The sequence below is a fragment of the Lithobates pipiens genome, unplaced genomic scaffold (genome assembly GCF_037356315.1).
Source record: "Lithobates pipiens isolate NorthernLeopardFrog02 unplaced genomic scaffold, aLitPip1_a1.2 Scaffold_13, whole genome shotgun sequence".
Lineage (NCBI taxonomy): Eukaryota > Metazoa > Chordata > Amphibia > Anura > Ranidae > Lithobates > Lithobates pipiens.
Genome location: NW_027507718.1, coordinates 199,448,438 through 199,474,226, shown reverse-complemented (window position 1 = coordinate 199,474,226; position 25,789 = coordinate 199,448,438). Strand labels below are relative to the sequence as shown.

The following is a 25,789-nucleotide window of genomic DNA, read 5'->3' as shown; positions in this document are numbered from 1 at the left end:
AAGAATTGGCAAGCTGCTATATAAGAAAACTGTGTTTTTGGGTTTAATACTGCTTTAAATACATGACACAACTAAAATGTATGTAATTGTATATCATGATTGCTAATAATCTGCATTGCAGTTGAACATCAATTTAATCATTCAAATAGTAAATCCCATTAATGTTGAATTTTTTCAAAATTGGGGATTTATTTGTCCTGGAACTATTACTGGTCCTCAGCAAACATGTGGAGAAGATGAAGCAGTCGTCAGCTCATTTACAGCAGATAATAAGTTAAACCCTTGTTTATCTGCTTTTCTTAATCCTTTAATACATTCCAGAAGAGAGTAGGCAGCAAAGGAGGGATACATACATGTGATGTCACTGCTCTGCAATGAGTGGGGTCGCATACCTTCCACTCTTAGGTCATTCACATTCGTTTTAATATTTCTCTTACAGCAATGCATAGTTTATACCTTCTCCGAGAACATCTTGTTTGAAGAATCTTGTAAAATAAAAGCACCTACAATTTGATTTGTGTAGTGTTGTTTTGCCTGGTAATTTTATGTAGCTTAGTATGCAATGGTACAGATTTTTAACAGATCCCAGCTACAAAAATTGTTTTTGTTTTTTTAGTTTATGATAGAATGGAAAATGGTTACATATAGGGTTATATACTGTATACAATCTCTCCTAGTTTTTTTTATCTGCTTTCTACCATTTCACCTTACTTTCTGTCCCCGTGATTATGGTCAGTGGGCCAGGGAGTGGCTATAAAGTTCTACATTGTGGAAAGACACCAAAAAATAAATCTATGTATTTCTTAGTTTCGTGATGAAGGGTTAGAATTCCTGCCATTGGTATTGCTATCTGTGTCTTGCTGTTCCAGTGGCCATCCTGTTTTGGGGTATGCTTTCCCAGGGAGAGATGATGGGGTTGCAAGTGGAGTTATCTAAGTCAATATGCACTTGCTACACCTATCTTCACCCATCTTCTGGTTTATGATGCCACATCGGAAAATATAGAGAGGTGAATGGTTAGAATCACTTTCGGGTTTTTAATGCTGTCTGTGGACTCATTAACGAGATTCATTCTCTCTAATTGTTCTGATCACCAGTCTCCCTGGGATAGAGTTGCCACCTCATCCCTTTAAACCCAAACACATATTAAATTACACAGGTCCTGGGGCTAATTTAATGCAGATAAAGCACCTTAATCAGCCACAGAACCTGTGTAATTAATATGTGTTCGGATTTAAATGGATGAGGTGGCAACCCTACCCTGGGAATGAAAGTGAGGGTAGTCTCCCTGGGAATAAAACTGAGGGTAAATCCAAAATTCTATGATGCCACTAAAACATGAATAGAGGGGAAATCTTTCAATGGGGGCACTTGTTCCTGTGACAACTAAGGCCCCATACACACCATTCGATTTTCTGCAGATTTTTGTCTTCAGATTTACCAAAACCATGTAGTGCAAGGGCCTGCCTGATTACATACAAATTGAAACTGTTAAGGTTTGACCTCATAGTATATGCTTTGGGAAATCTGAAGACAAAAATCTGCAGAAAATCTAATAGTGTGTATAGGGTCTAAGAGGGGATATTCCTCATATTGCACAAATATAGTGTGGTTTCAATCAATCAATGTCAATGTACACATAGGCTTTTAGCAGAGTTTAGGAGCTGCTGCAGTTAGGGGATCTTCAACCTCCCTGTCCTGAACATGGAAGAATCACGTTTAGGATAGGAACATTTTGACCACCGACCGCAAAATGCAGCGAAATCATGGTAAAACGCAGTGCCATTTTGCTGCATTTTGTGTTTTCCTGCAGCCAGTGGTCAAAGTAGGCTATGTGTACATGGAGCCTAAAATTGGCAAGCTACAACATATTACTTTTTTGTTTTTAGATTTTTTACCACTTTAATATCCTTGACAGGTGATATTTTTAGAGTAAAGTAATCCTGTACAACTACCGACAGCCGGTGGACCCCTCTGTAGATACCAGACATGAAGAACTAAAACAAACTTGTGTCAGTCTCCTATAGCAGACAGACTAGATTGTAGGTATCACACTATCATGACCTGATATTCAGGTCTTTCAACACGTTGGAACATGATAAATAAAATAAAAGCAAAAAAAATGAACAAAGGAAAACAGTGCATGAAATAAGTAAATATACATTCTATTCACACTGAGCATTTACATTACCTGATGACAAGCCAAGGCTCACTTCTGTTTTCTCATCTGTCTCTGTAAGGGATGTTTGTGACATGATGTCAGCCACACTAAGCTTGGTGTTGTCACAAGGTGTGAGGACCTGTGAGAGGCAGATGATGTATGTAAAGGTCAGAGAAGTATTGTGATGAAGTGATTTGAAAAGCAGCAGGCATTTACTGTCATAGCTCCTAAATGTCCCTTATTAGGTGGGGTTGTCTCTCCTTCAGAACCAAATCTGTCGGCACTTGACCTGATTTTTGGTTTGTGGAGCTGATGTATACATCTCTATGAAAAATGAACTACTTAACTTCCAGAGCTGATTTATTGCACTTAGTCTTTCCTTGAACCTCCAAATTATTAAATTTTTTATACTAAAAACCAGTATAAAGGAACAGTAGTGATAAAGATTTAGCTATTATTTTTGTACAGTTCTTCATGTGTAACTATGGATGTCGCAAGAGTATGTCCTTTGCCTACATACTCTGGACTAAAAGGTGTCCCTCTTTCTTATCTCGGAAAGTTGGGAGGTATGTGCTATGTCTGTAGGGGTGAACTCTTATTCTGTTGACTCTTTGCAAGCTCGGGAACAGCTCCTCCTTTTTTAAATTCTATCTCTTCCTAATTTTATTCTGCTTGAGTGAAAAATAAAGTGTTGGATTTACAGTGCACATTATAAATTTACTATCTTGGGACTCTTTTTATTTTTTAAGATGACTGTACTTTAGTTCTTGGGCATGCACACCTACTGTGATCATTATAAGGGCTTCCCTCAATCCCTGAATTCATGAAATATACAGTATATAGTGTATTATGAAGAGTGCAGCTGGAGGTGCTTGAATACCCAAATATAGACAGGAACACACAAAACTCCCAGGTAAAAAGGAATGAGTTGGAATTATTGGTTTGAAATTGGAGTATGTTAACCCCTTCTGCATACTGGTAAAACAAATCTTAATTTCTTATGCCCCGTACACACGAGTGGATTTTTCGTCTGAAAAAACTTGGATGGTTTTTCCAACGGAATTCTGCTCAAGCTTGGCTTGCATAAACACGGTCACACAAAAGTTCTCTGAACTTTCGACCTTCAAGAACACGGTGACTCACAACACTGCGACGAGCCGAGAAAATGAAGTTCAATGCTTCTGAGCATGCGTCGAATTGTTTCCGAGCATGTGTAGGAATGTTGTACAGATGATTGAAATTTCTGATCAGACCTTTTTCCGACCAAAAAATAGAGAACCTGCTCTCAATCTTTTGCTGGCTGGAATTCTGCCAGCAAATATCCGATGGAGCATACACACAGTCGGAATTTCTGACCAAAGGCTTACGTCCGACTTTTGCTGGCAGAATTTCTGATCGTGTGTATGGGGCTTAAGTCCAATTTTGTAAGTTTGACATGTGTTAGTAAAACCGTACATATCATCACAACTACTTTGTGCATCCAGGTAGATTATACCTCGTTTCTTAGTGGTAAATGGTAATGGATATCTCCAGATTTTTTATTTTATTATCAAAGGAAAACAGGCCCAAAATAGTAAAAACAAAATAAAATGTTTCTTTTTAGCTGTATATTTTTTGCTACTACCAACATCTGCCACCAAAGAACAACCCAAAATAAATTCTCCTGCTCCTGACGATTGCAGTGATACCACATGTGTGTATTTCAGTTGTTGTTTGTACCCATAGTACAGCCCAGAAAAAATAGAGCGCATTTTGCTTTTTTTTTTATCCTACCTAATAACACACTGATACTAATAGAAAAAAAAAAAAATGTTCAAAAAATACTGACTCTGACCCAAACACTAAACTAGATCAAACCTTGATCTAGGTATTTAAAAACAAAAATACAATATATATTGAAAGTAAAGTCGCTGTAGATCCGAGGGGGGCATGCAAGGAAAATAAAAAACAGCATTTTAGCTTGTACATGATTGGATGATGAAATCAGCAGAGCTTCCCCTCATTTCATATATACCCCTTAGATTTAGAGTGACTGCACTTCCAAGTGCACTTGCAGTGCAAAGTGGAGTTACCTTTCGTAAATAACCCCCAACGTGTCTCTCTCGTCCATTCACAGAGACAGAAAATACAGGGGTGGGCTTCACAGTGACTGATCACTATGATAGACAATCAAAGGCTATCACAGAGATCAGGTGACTCGAACGGACGTTCCGGGTCCCGATCACTAAAATGGGGCCCGGGGCTCTTGGTGAAACCCCCAGGCACTGTGCTGCCAGCACAAAGAGAGATATGCAAATATGCAGCCCAGTCAAGTGTATTTACAAATTTGCTTTACATCGGTGTCAAGGGGTTAAACATATTATATTTAAATTGTAACTAAAGGCAAAACTTGTTTTTTTAGTTTTGGATAGAGTGGAGAGGGATTAGAACCCCTGTTGGGTATTTTATTGCTGTCTGTGCCCCCCATTGGGGAGATTCACCATCTCTATTTGTCATGTTTACCGTTATCATCAAAAGTAAAAGAAAATCACAAATTGTGGGGTAACACCAGAACAGTAATCAAAGGGAAATCTTTCAAAGGGGACAATAGTTCTGGTGACCTTGGTGATAACTAGGGATTTGCTCACATTAAAGATATTTCCTCTTACGTCCTGTTTTTGCTGTGGAACAGGAAGTAAAAACTAATGTCCCCAATAGGACCTAGAAGGCAAAAAAAAGTTATAACCCTCTCTTGCGTAAGTTTGAAAAGAGATAACACACACAGCGAGGAACTCCCAGTCTAATTTGCAAGATCCTCTTTCAGGTGCTCAGGCTCAGTGTGTCCCTGCCCACTACAACAGAAACAAGTAAAATGATGGCAACTCTGTAGTCCATATAGCGATTTTAATGGTTGGTTACAAAAAGTGACAAGAAAAACAGCTGACGCATTTCAGCAACAGCCTTAGTCGTAGCAGGACTATAACCCTCCCTTGCTCTATCCAAAATGAAAAAAAAAAAAAAAAAAGTTTTGGCTTTAGTTCTACTTTAAAATATTGCTTTTATGTGACCTAACCATTTAAAGTGGTTTTATACCCCCAAATTATTATTATTTTTTCTACACCTGTAAGGCAAAAGGCATACTAGCGCATTATGATATACTTACCATAGAATGAGGCGCCGGTAACTCACCTGGTCCATGCTGAGGGAGCTGACATGTTGTCTCGGTGTGTCTTCTGGGTATCACGGCTCCAGCGCTGTGAGTGGCTGAAGCCGCGATGTCGTCACTCCTGTGCATGCGCATGGGAGACTTCTTTCCGGAAAGTCCGGCATCTGCCGGACTTTCAGCCGAGAATCCCCTGTACGCATGCGCCGCTGAAGTCAGCGGCTCATTGCGAGGGGAATATCTCCTAAACCGTACAGGTTTAGGAGATATTCTTTTTACCTACAGGTAAGTTTTGTTATAGGCTTACCTTTAGGTAAAAGTTATAAAATTGACTATACAACTGCTTTAAAGGGAAATTATGTATTGTAACATATTTTGGGTGCCTGCTATAAAAAGCACAAACAATCTTTTATGTGAATTATATTATTTACAGATTTGTAGGTACCCCCTCTGTTGCCAATTTTCTTTTTTACTGTTTTTTATATACAACGCATTAACACAGATTTATTAATTTGTTTGTTAAGATCATGCTCACATTTACATCTAAAAAAAACTTTCAAAGACAACAGATTCCCACTAACATACGTAGATGCTTTGAATGTTGTGTAAGTGCAGGAAAACTTATGGGACATCTTGTTTTACAGGTACCAGGTGTGTGATGGTGGCTACAGTCTGTCTTGTGGATACTGATGTGTTCTTCCTTGTTGGCCACTGGAGTCTCAGGATGTTCATGAAAACAACAGTGTGCTGGTGAGTTACAGAGCCCTGGAGACCGCACTGTAAAATCTTCACAGTGTACTGGGCATGAGTCATTATTTCCATACATTCCCTCATACATGCTGTGTGTGCTCAGACTGACCTCAGGATTCTGACTATAACAATGTGGTGACTAAGGCAGGGCGTGCAATGTGATCTGACCTTGTGGGGCTGAGCTCAGTGTAAAAAGGCAATGCCTAAAGCCTATGGTCCAGCCACTAATTTGAAGATGGACTCTGTACGGCAGTAGAACTCCAACTATTTCTTACTATGAATTCTTCCTCCTCTATTAAAAGTCACAATCTTTCTGGCTCGATGCTTAATGTTGGAGGTGAAGGTGTGGAAGTTAAATACTGCAGTTCCATTTTAAATATACATCTGTTTGCATTTTGCATTCCCCCCCACCCCCCGGAAATATTTGAATAATCTTTTTTTAAAAGTCGACTAAGGATCATTTCAAAATATATAGAGCTGATACTGGATGCTTTTTTTTTTTTTTGTACTTTAATGCATAATGCGTTAACCACTTCAGGTCCTTCATGACCAGGCCATTTTTTGCGATAATTTAACTGACAATTGTGAGGGTCGCACAACGCTGTACCCCCCAAAAAAGTATGTCCTTTTTTCGCCCCACAAATAGAGATTTCTTTTGGTGGTATTTTTTATCACATCTGCTCTTTTTTTACTTTATACTTTCTGCTATAAAACCTTATCAATATAAAAAAAAAAACGTAAAAAATCAAATATTTCTTCATCAATTTAGGCCAATGTGTACTCTGCTACATATATTTGGTAAAAAAAAAAATCCCAATACATGTATATTGTTTGGCTTGCACAAAAGTTATAGCGGCTACAAACTTTTCTTTTTTTTTCTTTTCTTTTTTTGCTAGCAATGGCAGCGATTATTGACTAATAGTGGGACTGTGATATTGTGGTGGACAAGTCAGACACCTAACTGACATTTTTGACACTTTTTGGGGACCAGTGACACTAATACTGTAATAATGACACTGGCAGGGAAGGGGTTAACCTGAGGGCAGAGCAAAGGGTTAAATGTGTTCCCTGGGTGTGATTACTAGTGGGGGAGGTGCTTTGACTGGGGAAATGTAAAGATCCGTGTCCCTGCTCAGCAGGAACACAGGATCAGCACATTCCCCTTTCACAGAACGACAGTCTGCCTTGTTTTCAGACTGCTGTTCTGCCTTTCTCCTAGAAGCACTTTAATGTAGTTTAATAGATGGTACTTTATAAATGTAAGTGTACTTAAACCTAAAAGTAAAAATGTAATTCATTGCAACTTACCAGTTCATAGATGCGGTGGCTGCATTTGTTTTCTTATTTTAATGCTTTATTTTTCCTTTGTCTTCATTTGGAGATATTTCCAGTAAAACTGTTTATATCTTATGCCCCGTACACACGTCAGACTTTCCGACAACAAAACCGTGAATTTTTGTTCAAAGGTTTTAGCTCCAACTTGTCTTGCATAGACATGGTCACACAAATGTTTGCCAACAATTGCGAATGTAGTGACGTACAAGACGTACGTGAAATCTCCATTACGAACGCTAGTTTTACAAGACTGAGCGCTTCCGGCTCGTACTTGATTCCAAGCATGCGTGGACTTTTGTGCGATGGACTTGTGTACACACATGATCGGAAAGTCCAACAACAAAAATTTGTTTTTCGGAAAAATTGAGAACCTGCTAACATTTGTTGGCGGAAAGTCCGACAACAAATCAGTCCGACACCACAGGCAATAGTGTAGCCCAAATACCTGGCTTCCTCTAAACCAATGGCACATTTTTTGGAATTTGCTGTAAAACCTTCTTTGAAGAGGGAATCAAGGAAAGCCTGGACATGGGGCAAGTGAGACTCCCAGTTAGTGCTATGTACCACTGTTGTCTAGGTTGCTGCATATCGTCGGTGGGGTCTTAGAGTCCTGTCCATGGCCCTCTGAAATGTCTTAGCCCTTGTACACACGGTCGGACATTCCGACGGAAAATGTCCGATCAGACCGTGTTGTCGGATAATCCGACCGTGTTTGGGCTCCATCGGACTGTTTCCATCTGAATATCCGACTGACAAAGTTTTAGAGCTGGATATAACATTTTCTGACAACATGATCCAATCGGACAAAGTCCGATCGCTTGTAGAGAATTCCAAATGGACAAAATGCCACGCATGCTCAGATCAAATTCCTAGATTGGCTACTAGCCTGAATGTAGTCCCGTCGTAACGAAATAACGTCATTGCGTTCCGAACGATCGGATTTTCCGACAACTTTGTCCGACCATGTGTATGCAACACCAGTTTTGGACAAAATCCGTCGGATTTTGTTGTCGGAATGTCCAACCGTGTGTACAAGGGCTTAGGGGCATTTTGCAACCCAAAAGGCAGTTCTTTATATTGAAAGGAACCCTCCAGGGTCACAAATGCAGTCGTCTCTTTGGCGCTACCATTCGGGGTATTTGCCAATAACCTTTTGTCATGTCCAAAGTGGTCAGAGAGCGGGCCTTGCCAAGTTGGTCTATAAGTTCATCTACCCTGGACATTGGGTATGTGTCAAACTTTGTCACTGCATTAAGCTTTCTGAAGTCGTTGCAGAACCTCCATGTGCCATCCGGTTTTGGGACTAACACGATGGAGCTAGACAAGCCACTATTGGACTCCTCAATGACATCTAGCTCCAACATCCTTTTAACATCATCACTGATGTCCTTTCTTCTAGCTTCAGGAATTCGGTAGGGTTTGAGCTTGAAACAGACCCCAGGTTAAGCAACTATATCATGCTGAAATGCTGAAGTCCTGCCAGGTACCTCTGAAAATTTCTCTCTATTCCTTATCAGGAACTCTCTAGCTTCCTGTTTTTGAGAATACAACAGGGTGTCTGGAATCGTAACCTCGGGGATCAGAGGGGACTCAGTACCCCTAGGCATTACCAGGAGGGACCTCACAGTTAATGCCAGTCTATCCTTCCAGGGCTTGGTTGATATACTTTTTAATTGACCTCCCCAACTCTTTCAATTACTTTGAAGGGACCTTGCCACTTAGCCAGGAACTTGGCAATATGCTCAATCACACTTTTGTGGGGTGTCTGCTCCCCCTCCCAGGTTTCCTTGGCTATGTCTAAGAGTCCCAGAGGGTGTCTCCCATAAAGAAACTCAAATGGGGAGTACCCCATAGAGGACTGGGGAAACTCCCTGATGGCAAACATCAAGTATGGAATCAGGAAGTCCCAGTTTTTCCCATCCTTGTCAACAACCTTTTTTAACATGCTCTTTAAAGTGGTTGTAAACCCTTACAAACCACTTTGACCTACAGGTAAGGCTCGATTAAGGCTTACCTGTCGGTCCAAGAAATATCTCCTAAACCTATACGGTTTAGGAGATATTTACCTGAAGACAGCCACCGTTGTGTAAGGTGCACTGGGTAAGTCGCAGATCGCGGCGATATGGCACGCGTGTCGGCTCCCGTGCGCATGTGCGGGAGTGACGTCATCGCTGCTCTGGCGAATCACAGCGCTGGAGCAGCAAGACCCACCAAGAAGATGGATGCTCGGAACTACAGGGGACAGCGGTGACTTCGCTGGCTCCTGTGTCAGGTAAGTGACACATAATGGACTACTATGCGATGCTGAATGCTTTTTACAGTTTGGTGCACTCTAAGCACCAGGAAAATGTAAGGGTTTTATTATTAGTGCTTAATAAACCGGTTGTTTTAAAATATAAAGCAATATGTCTAGCTTTCTCTCTTTATGATTTGGGCATGTGGACATAAGTGTAAGAGAAGGAGGATTCTAATTCCAAGATTACTAGCAAAGGAGTGAAACAGCATATTACAGATCCCCAGAGGGACAACCTACTGGTTGGTCTTATCTCCAAGGCGAGGGCACAACGGATGAGGAGATTATCATTAATGTATGTGGATGATTGAAGCACAAAGTGGTGAAAACTAATTTACCACTTCAATACAGGGCATTTATACACCCTTCCTGCCCAGACCAATTTTTAGCTTTCAGCGCACAAACACTTTGTATAATCTTTTTCACACAAATAGAGCTTTCTTTTTGAGGTATTTAATCAGCACTGGGTTTTTTTTTTTTTTGCGACATAAGTGAAAAAAGGGCAACATTTTTTTTTTTTTTAAAAACACCTTTTTTTAGTTTCTATGATAAAATTTTGCAAATAAGTAATTTTTCTTCATAAATTTGAGCCAAAATTAATATTGCTACATCTCTTTGGTAAAAATAACCCAAGTTAGTGGATATTATTTAGTCTCTGTGAAAGTTATAGAGTCTACAAACTATGGTGGAAATCATTGAAAATTGATCATGCCTTATACACAGGCGGCCTATCTAAATTCTCGAGACTCCGAATTGTCAGGAAAACTACAAATACCCCCCAAATGACCCCTTTTTGAAAAGTAGACAGTTAAAGGTATTTAGTAAGAGGCATGGTGAGTTTTTTGAAGCTGTCATTTTTTTCCCACAATTCTTGGGAATATTAAGAATTTTTTTTTTTATACAAAATTTTCAAACTAACAAGTTACTTCTCACACACAGCATATGCATACTTCCAATTACACTCCAAAATACATTCTGCTATTCCTGCTGAGTATTTAGCGATACCATGTGTGTGACTTTTACAAAGTCTGGCCACACAGAGGTCCAACATGCAGGGAGCACTATCAGGGGTTCTAGGAGCATAAATTAAATTTCTAATTTCCTAACGACCTATTACATTTGTGAAGGCCCTGGAGCACCAGGACAGTGGAATTACCCACAAAATGATCCCATTTTGGAAAACAAACACCCTAACGTATATTCTATGAAGCATTATGAGTCTTTTGAATGGTTAATTTTTTTTAAAAAGTCTCGAGAAAACATGGAAATAAAATGATTTTTTTTTTTTACACAAAGTTGTCAATTTATAAGATATTTCTAACACATAGCATGTATATAGCAAAAATTACACCCCAAAACACATTCTACTACTCATCCTGAGTATGGCGATACCACATGTGTGAGACTTTTACACAGCCTGGTCACTTACAGAGGCCCAACATTGAAGTAGTACCTTCAGGTGTTCTAGGAGCATAAATTACAAATCTCATTTCATTCCTACCTATCACACTTTTGAAGGTCCTTGAGCACCAGGACAGTGGAATTACACACAAAATGACCCCATTTTGAAAAGAAAACGCCCCAAAGTATATTCTATGAGGCATGGACTGCAGATAGGTACTCGGGTAATCTGATGGGCTGGTGACAGGTACTCAGCTACTTTGATGGGCTGGTGACAGGTACTTGGGTACTCCGATAGGCTGGTGACAGGTACTCGGGTACTCTGATGGGCTGGTGACAGGTACTTGGGTACTCCGATAGGCTGGTGACAGGTACTCGGGTACTCTGATGGGCTGGTGACAGGTACTCGGGTACTCTGAAGGCCTGGTGACATGTACTCGGGTACTCTGAAGGCCTGGTGACAGGTACTCGGGTACTCAGATGGACTGTGTCAGGTACTTTGATGGCTAATGTCAGGTACTTTGATGGTTGGTGACAGGTCCTCTTTATTGGGGGGGCAATCAGTGTGTGTTGGTGTACACTGTAAGCGGTAACAAGATGTTACCGCAATCTCCTTCTCACACTCGTTCGATGTGTGAGGAGGAGAACACGGTAACATCTTGTTACCACAGTTTGTTGACATTCTGTGACCGGCTGTGTCCAATCATGACTGGACACAGCCAGTCACGTGGTAAAATGCCAATTTCATTGGCTCTTACTGCGATCGGGGTTGGGCTGCGTCAGGGTGACAAGCCTCATCCCTGATTGCCACTCTGCGCGCGCCCTAGGGGCACGCATTAGCGTGGTGCACGTGGACAGTACATGTGACTGGCTTTTATTGGACACAGCTGATCATGTGGTAAAGAGACATTTTTTATTGGCTCTTTACACGGATCTGGGACGGGCTGTGTCCGAGGCACACACCTCATCCCCGATCGCCACAAGAACGTCATATGACGCTCGCCCAGGATGGGAGATCCCATCTGCAGACATCATATGACTATGGCCCAGTATTGAAGTGGTGAAAGTAGCAATCATTATGGATAATGGATATGTGAACACAAGCCTGTTGTTTTTATGACAGATTGAGCATATGCAAGTGAATTAAATACGAAAGGACACTTTATGGACTGATGTATTGTTTATTTTGTTAATGTTATATATGGTTTGATATGATATGCTGATTCTGAAAATTGCTATGCAAACAGATTTAAAGGGATATTTGAATAGGCCTATCACACCCAACTTTTGTGTGTACACATTCAGTTCTATAGTCATAATTGTCCATTCAGCAACCAACATATGCTAATACACTCCTTCCATGCATGCCTCTGCTTTCTTAGACAGAATATATGAAGTCCTTTCCATTTCTAAGGTGTGCCATAATTGTTTGAACCAGGCTGGATAGTTGGCCTGGTAAACAGTGTGATAATCTGTAGTAAGGTTAATTCCCCCGTAGTGTAGATGGGATGAGACCCAGGGGAATTGACATCTGTCTTGTAGCTGGTTTGGGTTTCAGTGGGGAGAACAATGTTTAGCACTTTCAATAAAGACTCATTAACCCAAAGCCCTGAGATGCTACCAAATTTTTGTAATGTGGAGAAGTGGTTTGCGAAAGACATGGTAACGTTTCTTAGTAATATAGAGGACATCAATTGACATATTTAATGTAGACTTAAGAGTGAGAGTATTGTGCTTCAATTTATTTTAAAACATTTTGCCTGAAACACCAGCGTTCAAAGTTATAGAACAAATCGTTCCAGGAAAGGGAATTAAATGTTTTCAGTTTATCAAGGAAATATAGCATCACTGGGCTCTTCCATTGCTGGCCAAAAGAACCAGGTGAAGAATTCCCCTGATTTCATTGCTTTAATGCCCCCCTTACATATCTCCGTTACATCAGGTTCCCCATTAGACGCAGGGACCAACTAATCTGAAACCTTAGTCTATATTCTGAGTCTGAGAATACACCACTGACCCTTGCTGCGTGCTGGATAAAATCTAGTAGGAAGCCAGTTGTGCCCCACAGGCTGTAGTTTGGAGGCCCCTGCTTTAGAGTGTTACAGTATTTCAGTGAAAAAGTGATACCATGTGGCGGTAACTTGATTATCTTCTGTAATGACCTGTATGTCAGTGTTACACTTTTAAGTACTTTGTGGCTATATAGCACAGACATTTACAGCAGGGAGACATGCATTAAGTTACAGAATGCATGGCTTTTTGGTATGTTATGCTATGCATAGTAATGTTGCTAATGTATTGATCCCTTATGAAAGATGCATGTGTGGCAAGCCAAGAACCATCTTTAACAGGATTGTAAAAATGGCAGATTAAATGTGTGCCTTATTTTTGGAATCTGTTCAGTTCAATTCATTATAACTGCTTCAGTCTGACACATTTGAGTGAAAAAGTTCTGTGTATACAAAAAAAAATACCATACAAAAAATGTTAAAATAAGAAAAAGAAAAACATTTATTATATTACAGCTTACCAATTTCTTAGATGTGATTGCTATATTATTTTTCTTTATTAGGCTTTCTTTCTTCTATTTTCACCTGGTGGTCCAGGCAGTAAATCTGTTATTTTTCAACAGAACAAACTGTCCTGCAGATGTATCAGTTCAGAGGGATGGGATAAACCATTTACAGCTGGCAGGGGTGCTTACAGAGATCAGCTTTTATTTATGTAAAACCTTTATCGCAAAAGGAAACAAAAAGCTGATTATAAAGTGTGAGCTGGAGTTTGACTTTGATTTGTTAGTTCTGCTATCTAAGTCTCCCCCTCCCCCAAGACTGACAATGCAGCTGTCCAAAGCTGCCGCTGTGCTCCTTCATCCAGAGTATGGACACTAATCAAGGAAGTGTGTTACTGGTCAGATAACCAGGTGGAAACAGAGGAAAAAAAAAAAAACTAGTGTAACCAACACATCCAATGATCAAGAGGTTGCGATATATTACATTTTTGGATTTGGGTTTATTACCACTTTTCAGCTCATTCTCTTTGTTTACATGAGATTGGTACACCAGCTCATTTTACCAAAAGTTTATAAAAAGCTATGTTTATTTAAGTCTTTTACATTTCTGACAACTGTATAAGCTGCGTGACTGGTACACTTTTTTAATACTAACATGCATGCACGCAGAGAGCAGTGATATGTTGATGCTATTCCTAGCAATTTTGCATATGACCTCTCTTACTAAATGACTCAATTCATAAGACTTCTCCAGTAAAGTCACCTCTCTAATGAAACAAGGAAGTTTTTAGTCCTTTGTTTGCATCATTGGAATATGAATGGTTGATTTGTTTGGTTTATATTTTGCAAAGTCACACACATTTGGGCCAATATATGCTCTAGGCTATTTAAACTAACAAAGGTTTTTGTTAAGCGTATTGCTTAACATCGTAAGATATCCAATATACCTATTCCTATGTAAACACACATAATGTTTGTGTGCTTGTTAATGAAAGCAAAACTCCAGCCAAAATGTATTTGGATAGTGTAAGGGAAGAGTTCGAAGTAGACACGAGTTGTAATCTCCCCAGCAGAGACTCATGCACCAAAAAATACCCGGCAAAGCTTGTAATTGTTCCTTACTCTGCTATTGTGGTCTTTGTTTCCAATTTTTACTAGCTGTATTTAAAGGTGCATTGAGTGGATGAAATCTGTGCTTTTATAGCTTGCTGTTTAACTTTCCTTTCCTGTAAGGCTGCATTTGCTTTGGTGTTTAGCCACGGTGCGAATGCCAACTGAATCTACTGATTCCTGCTGCCAGGATTGACAGCTGTGCGTGGATAGCAGTGGCCGCCGAGTCTATACATTGCAACAACACGCTGTCAACTGCCACAACAGGATGTCTGTTTGTGCAGCTGGATGCACTTTCTGGGATTCGCACTGTGCCTAAACGCCCGTGCGAAAGCAAGCAAACAGTGAGAGAATATTTCTCCAAAAGGACACTGATAATAACTTTGTGGAACTTGACTGTAAGGTTAGTTATGATAGCCTAGGCTGGAGCCCTCTAATTTATGAACTTGTAGGTTAACTTAAAAAATATATAATTGTTTACAGGTACGTGTACGTTTGATATTTCTCTACCTTGTTTAGAACCCAACTCTGGCACTGCAAGGGCTAAATTCTAAAGTCAAGAGGGAGGTGAAGTGGCTGCTTTACTTACCCTATTCACCGCTTCTGCACTCTCCTTTTCTACTTCTGGCACCCAGGCTGTGGACAGTCCCTTTGGGGTAGATTTACTCACTCAGAATCTGGTGCAGCTGTGCATGGTAGCCAATCAGCTTGTTTGGCCATAAAATCCGAAAGCTGATTGGTTTCTATGTAGAAGTGAGCCTGGTTTTGCCCCCTTGTGTCATAACATACAATGCAGGGCTATTAACCTGACATTGTTCATGGAGGTGGTAGGTGTATAGTCATGGCTTAGAGTGTCTTGGAGAGGAGGCTTTGAAGGAGTGGACACACTGATAGACGGAACCTACAGGAACAAGGAGTAAGGAGTAAGGTAATTATTACTTCTTATTCCTGTACCCCTAGACTTATTGAGCAGTTAACCCTTGTGGTGTGGGGGAATGGTTTTGGGGATAGGCGCAAGGGTAGCTTTTGTCTATACCTAGAGTTGGACTTTATAGTGATATTAAAAAAAGGTACTATGGAGCCCTGTCATAGTCATTTGTGCATACTACAAGGTGACATGTTGACATTGCCTCCACCTGTTGTCCTCATGGACTGCATGTGCACACGACCAAATTTTCTCAATGACAGACTATGCATGCTGGTACATAAAGAATTAAATCTTTTGACTGGTAGTGAGGTTATGCTCCCCCAGAAAGGAAGTTTGGGGGAAGCAGTGCACTGGAGGACATAGGTTGTAGGTGGATAATGTTAAAAATGTAATAATGGTAGGTGGATAATGTTAAAAATGTAATAATTTAGGGACTGTGTTAGAAGGAACTGAATATTGCACTGCATTAAAGGTAGAAATACCGGTGTCAATGTTAAAAAAAAAATAGCCAAAGTTTGGTACTACTTTATTAGCATTATTTTCTCATTTCTCACCTGCAGGCTTACAGACATCCCAACGTCACTACATCAAGATTCCTTCAAGACTTTGATCCAGCCCCTATCACACATCTGCCTTACCCAACAGACGATAAATGCAAATGAATATACCTTATCCCTTGTACACTGTAACGAACTACAAGTGCCTTATGTGAAATCCTGGCTTGCCCTGCATTGCTGTCTAATGATTTCTTCCAGTCCAAAGAAAACCAGAGCAGCCATCGCAGCAAGCGGTCTCTGTCCCAAGCAAATGTACACTGTGTTTAAAGACACTAGTTTTGTCCACAAATTTTTCAGTGTGTCTAACTAAAAGAAAAGAATATTTTTGCAAACATTAAGCTGCATGCATAACACACTTGTGGAGATCTTTTTCAAAAGAGAAAAAAATTAAATGTAAGAACTGTATTTTAAGATAGAGGGATTTTGTTCATACTATTTTTGTTAAAATGAGCTGTATATATTTACTACACTAGATCTGCTTTTCCAGTATTATCTAGTCTTATGTCATTTCAGAGCAAGCGGGATTTGGATTAATCAGTTTAGAAGAACAGTTTCTATTTTAATATGCTAAACTATAAAAAAAAAAGCTTTTATTTAATGTAGAGAGGATTCTCTGTAAAGTAAATCTATTGTATGTGAATTTATATTGTATTATAGTATGTTGGTGCCCTGTGCAGTTAACTAATTTTCTTGCCTTCTTTATGGCCACGTGTACCAGGTGTTTCTGTGTGTAGACTTATACATGTATCCTAAAACACTCCAGACATTTTCATGTCTATCTTTGTTTCCGAATGTACTATTTTTCAGAAGACATTACCCTTTTAAGACCTGTAGCAATCACAAAATTCTGTGACACCATTTTGCTTGTACTGTATTTGTGACCACAGATAGCAAGCATACACAGTTTAGTGTAGTGCTCAAATGGTCTTTCACATCCACGCCTGCTGTAAAAGTGAAAATGCCACCAAAACAGTATATATTTTTTTTTGATTGACTATGTAAGGGTTAGAACCAGGTCTGGATTAACAATTGGGTAAAATAAGCATGTGCTTAAGGCACCAAGGGAAGGGGGGACCATAGAGCTTTTTCCTCTAGATATCACGCTCTTAAAGTGGTTGTAATCCACTGAAATAATAAAAAACAAAGCATAGCTTTCTATAGTGTGTACTTTTCTCAATCAAAAGCACTGAGTGTGATTTCTGTCTGCTCTTTCTTACATTTGCTATCTGCCTGAGTCACTTTTGACAGTTTATGCCAAAGCCAGAATTACCCAGGGGACTGTCCTGCCTCCCTTCCAGCACACAGCAGGTGATTGACATCCTCAGCTGTGCATGTTTCCCTATGTGACTGTGCAAAGGGGGGGGGGGGATGTCCATTCCCTCCACTCAGGTCTCAGTTTATACTCAGCTCCCTGCTCTATGCTTTGCACCGCATGACATCAGATCCCTGCCATTGCCTCCTGGAGCTAAGAATTGTGATGTAAATTCTGTGCTTTGGAGAAGAGAAGGTTGCAAATAAACAGGTACAGCTTTTGCAGGAGGATTTGCATTGTGTCGCCTGAGGCTAGTCACTTCACTGGGTATATGTAAGGTTTTTTTTTTATCACTTTAAGGGATGAGTGCACTTCAAAATAAAATACACTTATCCTTTGTACCAATCCAACCTCCTCCACTTACTGTCATTTTGTCCAGGTGAAATCAAATATAAATAATTATTCTTTATCATTTACCAAAGAAGGGCATCATTTTTAAATAAAAGGCTTCAGTTTGTTGCTCGATTTTGATCCATGTCCAAACTCTTAGGCCTCTTTCACACAGGGCACATCCGTACGGTGGACTCTGCTATATCAGCATGGAATCGCCCTGTTGATCCCCGCTGAGCAGGTGTATGAAAGATCCGTCTCTGCTCACTGTGCAGAGATGGACGTGTCTGAGTCCTGCTCTCTTCTGTGGGGAGATCGGATGAAAATAGACCGCCTGTCCATTTTCATCTGATTCGATCTGCCAGAAAAAAGAACAGACAGCAGTGACTAACAGTTACCAGCTCTCTGCTCACGGAGAACCGAACAATCAGCGATGTTTGATCATTCAGTTTTCAGTCTTAGAGCCAGCGGAGGACCGATGTGGCATCTACCTAGGTAGGTATAATTCTTAAAAAAAAACAAAAAAACCTTCACTTCTAGTTTAAGCAATGGGGAATCAAAGGGGATACTTTTGTTGGACTGTACTTACGGCACTAGTTGCCCTTAATCTAGCCCTAGTTAGACCCTCTCCCTGACTATTACCGCTGTTTGGTTTTGCCAAAACCCTAGTGACAAAATAAGATGTCAGAGGAAACCTCCCCAATATGAGGAAAAGCCTCATCTTTGTTCATTATCTCTAGACTAGGTGTCACCATTGGGCATTTGCTTCTCCACTTGTATTCAGAAGACAACTGTAAAATTACCTTATTTTCCATCCTGGTGACAAAATGAAAATGAATCTGCCTAACAGGAACAAAATGGCAATACAAACCTGGGTTTTAACCCTTCAGTAAAAATGTGAATGGAGTTTCGATTTAATTACTAAATGCTAGCCATACGCTACCTGTCATGAACTGAAATTCATCCTTAAGTTTACCCTGGAGCATGCATTAAAAAAGGGCAAAGATGACATAGTTTTCTTGTTGTATCTAAAGTTCTCTTGTATATCTGTTCTTTTGCTTGTTATGTATTATTAGTATACTGACTTGCTACTCAGAATCTTGATTCCTTGTCTACTGGAATCATAGTTTGATAAAAAAAATTCGGAAACATCAGAGTACTCAAAAAACGTATGATGGGAACATATTTTCTTTTTTATTAAAAGATGATTTCTAATTACAAATCCTGATTTTGATCAGAATTGGTCAGGGTATATTTTGACAAGCCTAAAAATAACCATTTTGATTGTCTGGATGATTTCATAGCAGGTTCTTTTTTCACTTCCACTGTATTTTATGTATCTACATTTCACTGCTACTAGAAGCTGGGGAATTCAACAGATTGTGTCATTTTGTTAGTTCAGCTATTCCGATATTTTCTATGCTTGCAGTGGTTGCAAGAATCAAACTGACTTTTTGTCCAACTGCAACTTCAATGCTTTATTTAGTTCCATTGATTTTTACCCAGTTACTAATGTCATGATAAGAGTTGTGGTGACAGGCAATGTAGAAGGGGATAATTGGCCTGCATTCAACCTCTTGCACTTATATCATGGGTCCTTTAAGACCTACACACACATAACTTACAGAGTAGCTATGGATTCCTTACTATGGGTATAGGAGATGGTGCAGCCCAGGTGTCATCTGGCATCCTGAATCTGTAAATTGATGTACCATCTCCACATGCGGTAGTTTCGCCAGTAACATAACCTGATGAGATGAAGGAACCAGACATGGATTGCACCTATATCAGCAAATTAGTGATATTAGGGTAGATATAAACCTAGAGACTTCAAGAAAATAAAATGCTTTACCAGCTTCTGCCCGTGATGGAAAACATGATCCAAAAATAATATGTTCCACATACATGATCCATTACAGAGCTAAAGTACTTTTACTATAAGTACTGTATATGAAGCCTCTGGTGCCTTTACTATACAAACTATTGATCTGTGTCTAGTATATTGGAACTTCTATCTTTTTTTTACTTCTGAGGGATAGTTATTTTTTAAATATATATATCAGCCAAGTAGCATTTAGGATAACAACAACCTAAACAAGAGAAATAAAAAATATACAATTTGAATTAATTTTGTGATTTAAGAGCTTCCTATGTGATCTAAAATTGTTATATCTAATTGGAAACGTTATAGTAAATTTACATTTTGTATGTTGATACTGTATATCTTTTTTTTAATTGCAATTAAGATGTTGATTTGATAGAGAGTGTAAGTTTATTAGCAAATCAGAAAAGCTACATTTGTTTTATAGCATTAGTTACATCCAGTAAAACAAAAAAGTCTACCCACACCTGGTAGGCAGAGTTTTGTTGATGTTTTCCATTGATTTCACTCTTGTGTCCACTCTAGTATCTTAAATTGCCATAAAAGCTTAAGCCTGGCTTTTGTTTTAGATGAGCTACTGTTGTGACCATTACAGTAAGTAAAACAAACCTATGGTATTTTCTCACTTCTTACTAATAAGGTCTGTTCATCAATTTACCTTTAATTAAATTAGGTTTGGTCTTCCTTTGCCCCAACGTAATTGAAAATTGGAAAGGAGAACTGCATGTTCAGAGGCCATGCTATATTTAATCATAAAGGAAATTGCATGGAGTCTGTAAATTCAGACCTGTTTTTATAATTATAGTTGTCATCAAAATAAAATATTCTGTAACATTCTTTACATGTTTCATTAGAAAACTCACTGCAGGGTACAGGCAATGCCAAGGGAAGATCTTCTTGAGGTCCTAAAGTAGGAGGCAACTATTCCCCATTCAAACACATATAATTATTTATTAAAATTGTGATTTTAAGAACAAACACCAGTAATTAGTTCCTATGGGATTTGAAGTGCATTTTTTCACTTACCAAGTTAACCTGTATTCACTTTCAACACCCAATAAGGTGCAAAGAAATGCAAAAATAAGGGAATTTCCTTTGCACGTGATTGGATGATTTAAAGTATGCTTTTTTTTTAATTAAATCAGCTGCTACATATTTGACAGCATATAATGTAGGTATTGATTTTATAGTACGACTTCTAAGTTAGCTTAGAACAAGCCTCATTGGTTTATTTTTTTTAATTAGTAAAACATACAACTAATTAACAGTTTCTCAGGTTTTGTGGTTTGTGCTCCTGTCATGTAGACAACTCACAGGGCAGTCACTTTTTCAAGACAGACTCTTCTGCAAATAAGCACTACTATCTTTGGGGATAATGTTGTGCTGCAATCCTTCATACAGATTGAACAATAACATTTATCAAAAACAGGTTCAGAAAAACACTGTTCTGGATTTGGGACCACCTTACTGTGTACACATTATGGACAGAATTAGGGTTAATTTGTAGATGCATGCAGTCTTTAAAGGGTCACCTTTTGACAAAAAACACATACTTTGTATTTGTTTTTTAAAGCGTATCTGTACTTCATGATTTGCAGCACCCACAATGCTAAGCCCTTAAAAGACATGGAACAAAAACCTACATAGACTGCTAATCACCATAATGAAGTGGATAGGTGATATCTGTACACCTGCAAAGAGAATACTAGTCCAGGCAACCCCCAGCATTCTATAAAAAAAAAAAAAATATTATAAAGGGCTATTTATCTGTGCTGGTTTTCTGCTTTTGGATGCACCACTTGTTAAAAAAAAAAAACCTGTTACATACACTATAGTACCAAAAGTATTGTGATGCCTGCCTTTACATGCACATGAACTTTAATGGCATCCCAGTCTCAGTCAGCAGGTTTCAATATTGCATTGACCCACACTTTGCAGCTATAACAGCTTCATCTGTTCTGGGAAGGCTGTCCACAAGGCTAAGGAGTGTGTCTATGGGAATGTTTGATCATTCTTTCATAAGCACCTTTGTGAGGTCAGGCACTGATGTGATGACCTAATTTATCTCAAAGGTGTTCTATTGGGTTGAGGTTAGGACTCTGTGCAGGCCAGTCAAGTTCCTCCACACCAAACTCACTCATCCATGTCTTTATGGACTGGTGTGCACTGGTCCAAATCATTTGATGGAGAGGGGATTATGGTATGGGGTTGATTTTCAGGGGTTGGGCTTGGCCCTTTAGTTCCAGTGAAGAGAACTCTTTAGTTGTCAATATACCAAGACATTTTGGACAATTTCCTGCTCCCAACTTTGACTGGCCTGCACAGAGTCCTGACCTCAACCCGCTAAAACACCTCTGGAATGAATTAGAGCAGAGACTGTGATCCAGGTCGTCTCGTCCACATCAATGCCTATCCTCAAAAATGCACTTCTGGAAGAGTGGCCAAACATTCCCATAGACACACTCCTAAACCTTGTGGACATTCTTCCCAGAAGAGCTGAAGCTGTTATAACTGCAAAGGGTGGGCCAACACAATATATAACCCTACGGACTGAGACTGGGATGCCATTTAAGTTCATGTGTGTGTAAAGGTAGGCATTCCAATACTTTTAGTAATAAAGTGTATTATCCATTATAATACAAATGATATGGTATTGTTCAGCTTTTTGCAATTAACTGAAAATATCAAGAATACGATGCATCACTTATAAATGTCTCTTGCAGAATCCTGCGGAGCCACTCTTGCTTGCAGGGACTAGAGCTGTGTCTCCCTACACCGTGAGCACCAATAGAAACACTAACCTCCATAGCCTAGGATGGCAAGGCACTCCCCTGCTCCTCCCTTCCCTCCCCTCACTTTACTCCAAGCTAACAGACTGACTGGAGACTTCACTGTCCACTGTTAGCTCTTTGCTATACATTGTGGGGTGGTAGTGGGAAATTAAGTCGGTCTCACAAAGCTTCATAATTTGGAACTACTGGATGTAGCCATTACATAAAAGGTATAGGACGGCTCCAGTCTATATAAATAATCCCTATGGTGCTTTCACATCACATTCATTCTTTGTTCCCTTCAAGCTACATACATTGCTGTCATAAATAAATATACATGTCCCATGCTTTTAGAAAAAAATGCAATAAAAAAGCAGCTGTATAAATAACCAAAAGCAGATATAACCTTCAGATAACCATAAATACAGTGCTAAAAAATAAAAATCGTATAATTATAAATTAAAAGTATATTACCTTCAGGCAACCATAAATACACTGTTAAAAATAAAAATAGAAATAAATATAAAATCAAAAATTTTAAATGTGCTTCAAAAATATCTCATCAAAAATACTAATAAATCTGTGTTCTTCATATGCTTCGTAAACCACTGTGCAAAGAGTTTTTTGCACAGTTGTTTAAGACATTTTAGGCAAATGTTTATAAATTATATGAAGAATGTTAATTCAAAAAACATTTTTAAGATATTTTTTTTTAATCAATAGTTTTTATTAAAGTTTAAATTTTTATCAAGACAAATGACAGAAATTATGACTAAATAACAGATCGGTTACAGTATTTAGATACATAAACAATATTATCCAAAATAATAAAAAATATAATATAAAGAAAACCATATTAATTATCTCAATTATAATAGGGATAATAAAGATAATATTTTTGAAGCACATTTTCCCTTTTTTATATATATTTATTGCTGTCATGCATGCAGCAAACTACATCAGTGGCCAATCCACATGTGACTTAATATGTACATCTTTGCATATTACACTATGTTAAAAGAGAACTAATCCTACTAGATAGCTATAGAGGTCAACGTATTTTAAAGATGGATACTGGTTACAATTTTTAAAAAACATCATACCAGGAGTATGGAATTAATATCAAGTATATAAAAGCCATTCCGTTTTTTAGTCATTAAATTATATTTGTTATTCTTCTGCAACATTTGGAGTTCTGTTCTGATGTTTAACATTATCTATATATATATATCATTTAGTAACTTAGTTGCTTACAATTGCTCTATGTATCCTTTAAGTGATTGTTACTAATATTGCTTTATGTTTTAAGCTTGTTTTATGCAGTTTGTGGTGCTACTATTATTTGTATGTGTGGGCTATTATATGTAATGCAACTGGTAACAAAGACTTGGTGTATGCAGTAGGCATAGAATGATGAATATGCCATCACACAAATTCCAAAAAGAAGGAAAACACCGGATCAATGACACGATGAGGGGGAATTACTAAAAGAGTTGCACATATTCAATAAATTGTGTGAATATTTACTTCAATTAGCCAATTATGTAAAAAGCTGATTCCTTATTTCATCTGCACATGATTGGATAACTGAAGTGAATATTTGCACAATTTGTTGAGTGAACATTCTCAACTCCTTTAGTAATTCAGCCTCATTATATATTACTGTCCTGATCACCGATATCTTCAAAAGAGGGCATGGTGAAACTTTAGGGATGTACCACTCTAATCTTTATAGCGTTATTCTTGTTTTATACTCTAATGTTGTTAAAAGTGCTTTTCTGGAGTGATAGGTCAATATCACTGAGAGCTTTAAAAGAAACAAGGAACTCTGCTTCAATCTACAGTCAAGATTGTTTTCTTGTTTTGTGTTAAGTATGTATGCCAACATAGAAAATATATAATAAGACTTGGAGTTGTTTAAAAGGTACTTTTCTATTGTTATTTTTTATTAAAAAAAAAATTGCTGTAAATTAAAATCTTGTGTATTCATTGCTAAAGATGAAAAAAAAAAAGATTTAGCGGAAGAGTTCCACTTTAGGATCCATTCACACATAGATCATAAGTGGGCCATGTGTTTATATGGTTTGAGACACATAGGTTGGACTTGATGGACCTCACCTACTATGTAACCTGGTGGCTCAAGTCACATAAATGTATGGACCATTCACTATCTACAGGCTTCAACACTTGTGCGAAGAAGGCCTTATTTGAACAGTTTCATCCTTATACATAATACATAAAAGCACATCTTATCAAAGCTCTATTCATAGACACACTGGGGGGAATTCATAAAGAGTGTCTGCCACAAGATTTAGAATTCCATCTTGCCTCTACAGGAAAATGTCAGTGTGAGTGAAAGATTCTTGAAGCTGTTGGAAACGGGTACATGAATGTGGACAAGCACCAAGCATGGAGGTCAGGGTGTCCATACAGACACTCCATCTTCAGTGCAGTTGAGCTCCTCCGCTGCTGTCACACAGCGCAGCAATCAATGATTTTTATAGCTGGGTGGGCAGAGCATGGGGATTCACAAGCAAATCCTTAGCCAATTGACAGCCTGCTATTGGCTATAGAATCTGCTCATTGCCTGCTGTTAATCACAAAGAGAGAGCAGACCCAATGGAGGAACTAGTCCACTGTAGTGCCACTGGGTGCTAGGAGCTTGCCGGCAGAGAAGCTGTCAGCGCCCTTGAAAACCTGTGACAGGTGGGGAGAGTAGGAGCTAGCAGCTGCAAATATGCTGCCTGCTACACAGTGACAGAGACAAGCACCATGCCTTTCTCTATATGCCAACTTGTTGGCTTTGAATATCTCCAGTTTGTTATCTATGAACTGGAAGGAATTCTTTCTGAATTTAGTGAAGCCATAGTGCCACTTTATGCTAGTAAAGTGGAAGTAACCCCATGGAGTGCAATATTCTATGCAAGTCAAACCTGTGTTCTTTTTCCATTGGTTTTTATGCACATATGATGTGAACAAGGCCTCAGCCTCTGTCTGATCTGCAGTTTCTATGATGCTGCACATGTAATCAGTTATGACACCAGACATTTGATGGCTTGACACTTTGGTTGAGAGCAGAAGTGACAGTTAAATCGATAGGTTTAGTTCCACTTTAAGAGCTACCGGAATCTATTTCAGAGGTGGTGAGAATTTTTTGATCAGGTGCAGGCCATTTTAAAAAGTCCATATCAAAAGAAATGTGTTGTAAGTGCTTTGAATTCCCCCCATACATACAAACTGTCTGGACATTGTAAAACACTGTTTTCAAACATGTTTGTCAGCAAGGTATTATTGCTTTTAAAGTA

General features: G+C 38.9%; 1 protein-coding gene across 2 annotated transcripts in view; it reads left to right on the top strand.

Moving 5' to 3' along the window:
• The window catches only part of RBPMS (RNA binding protein, mRNA processing factor), a 262,358-nt gene extending 237,898 nt beyond the window's left edge, over positions 1–24,460 (top strand). For both annotated transcript variants that reach the window (XM_077476125.1, XM_077476124.1), the window contains 2 exons: positions 5,948–6,053; positions 16,193–24,460. In XM_077476125.1, coding sequence (XP_077332251.1) covers positions 5,948–5,993 — 46 coding nt within the window. In that variant the 3' untranslated portion in view covers positions 5,994–6,053; positions 16,193–24,460. The remainder of the gene's footprint in view (positions 1–5,947; positions 6,054–16,192) is intronic.
• The last annotated feature ends 1,329 nt before the right edge of the window (positions 24,461–25,789 follow it).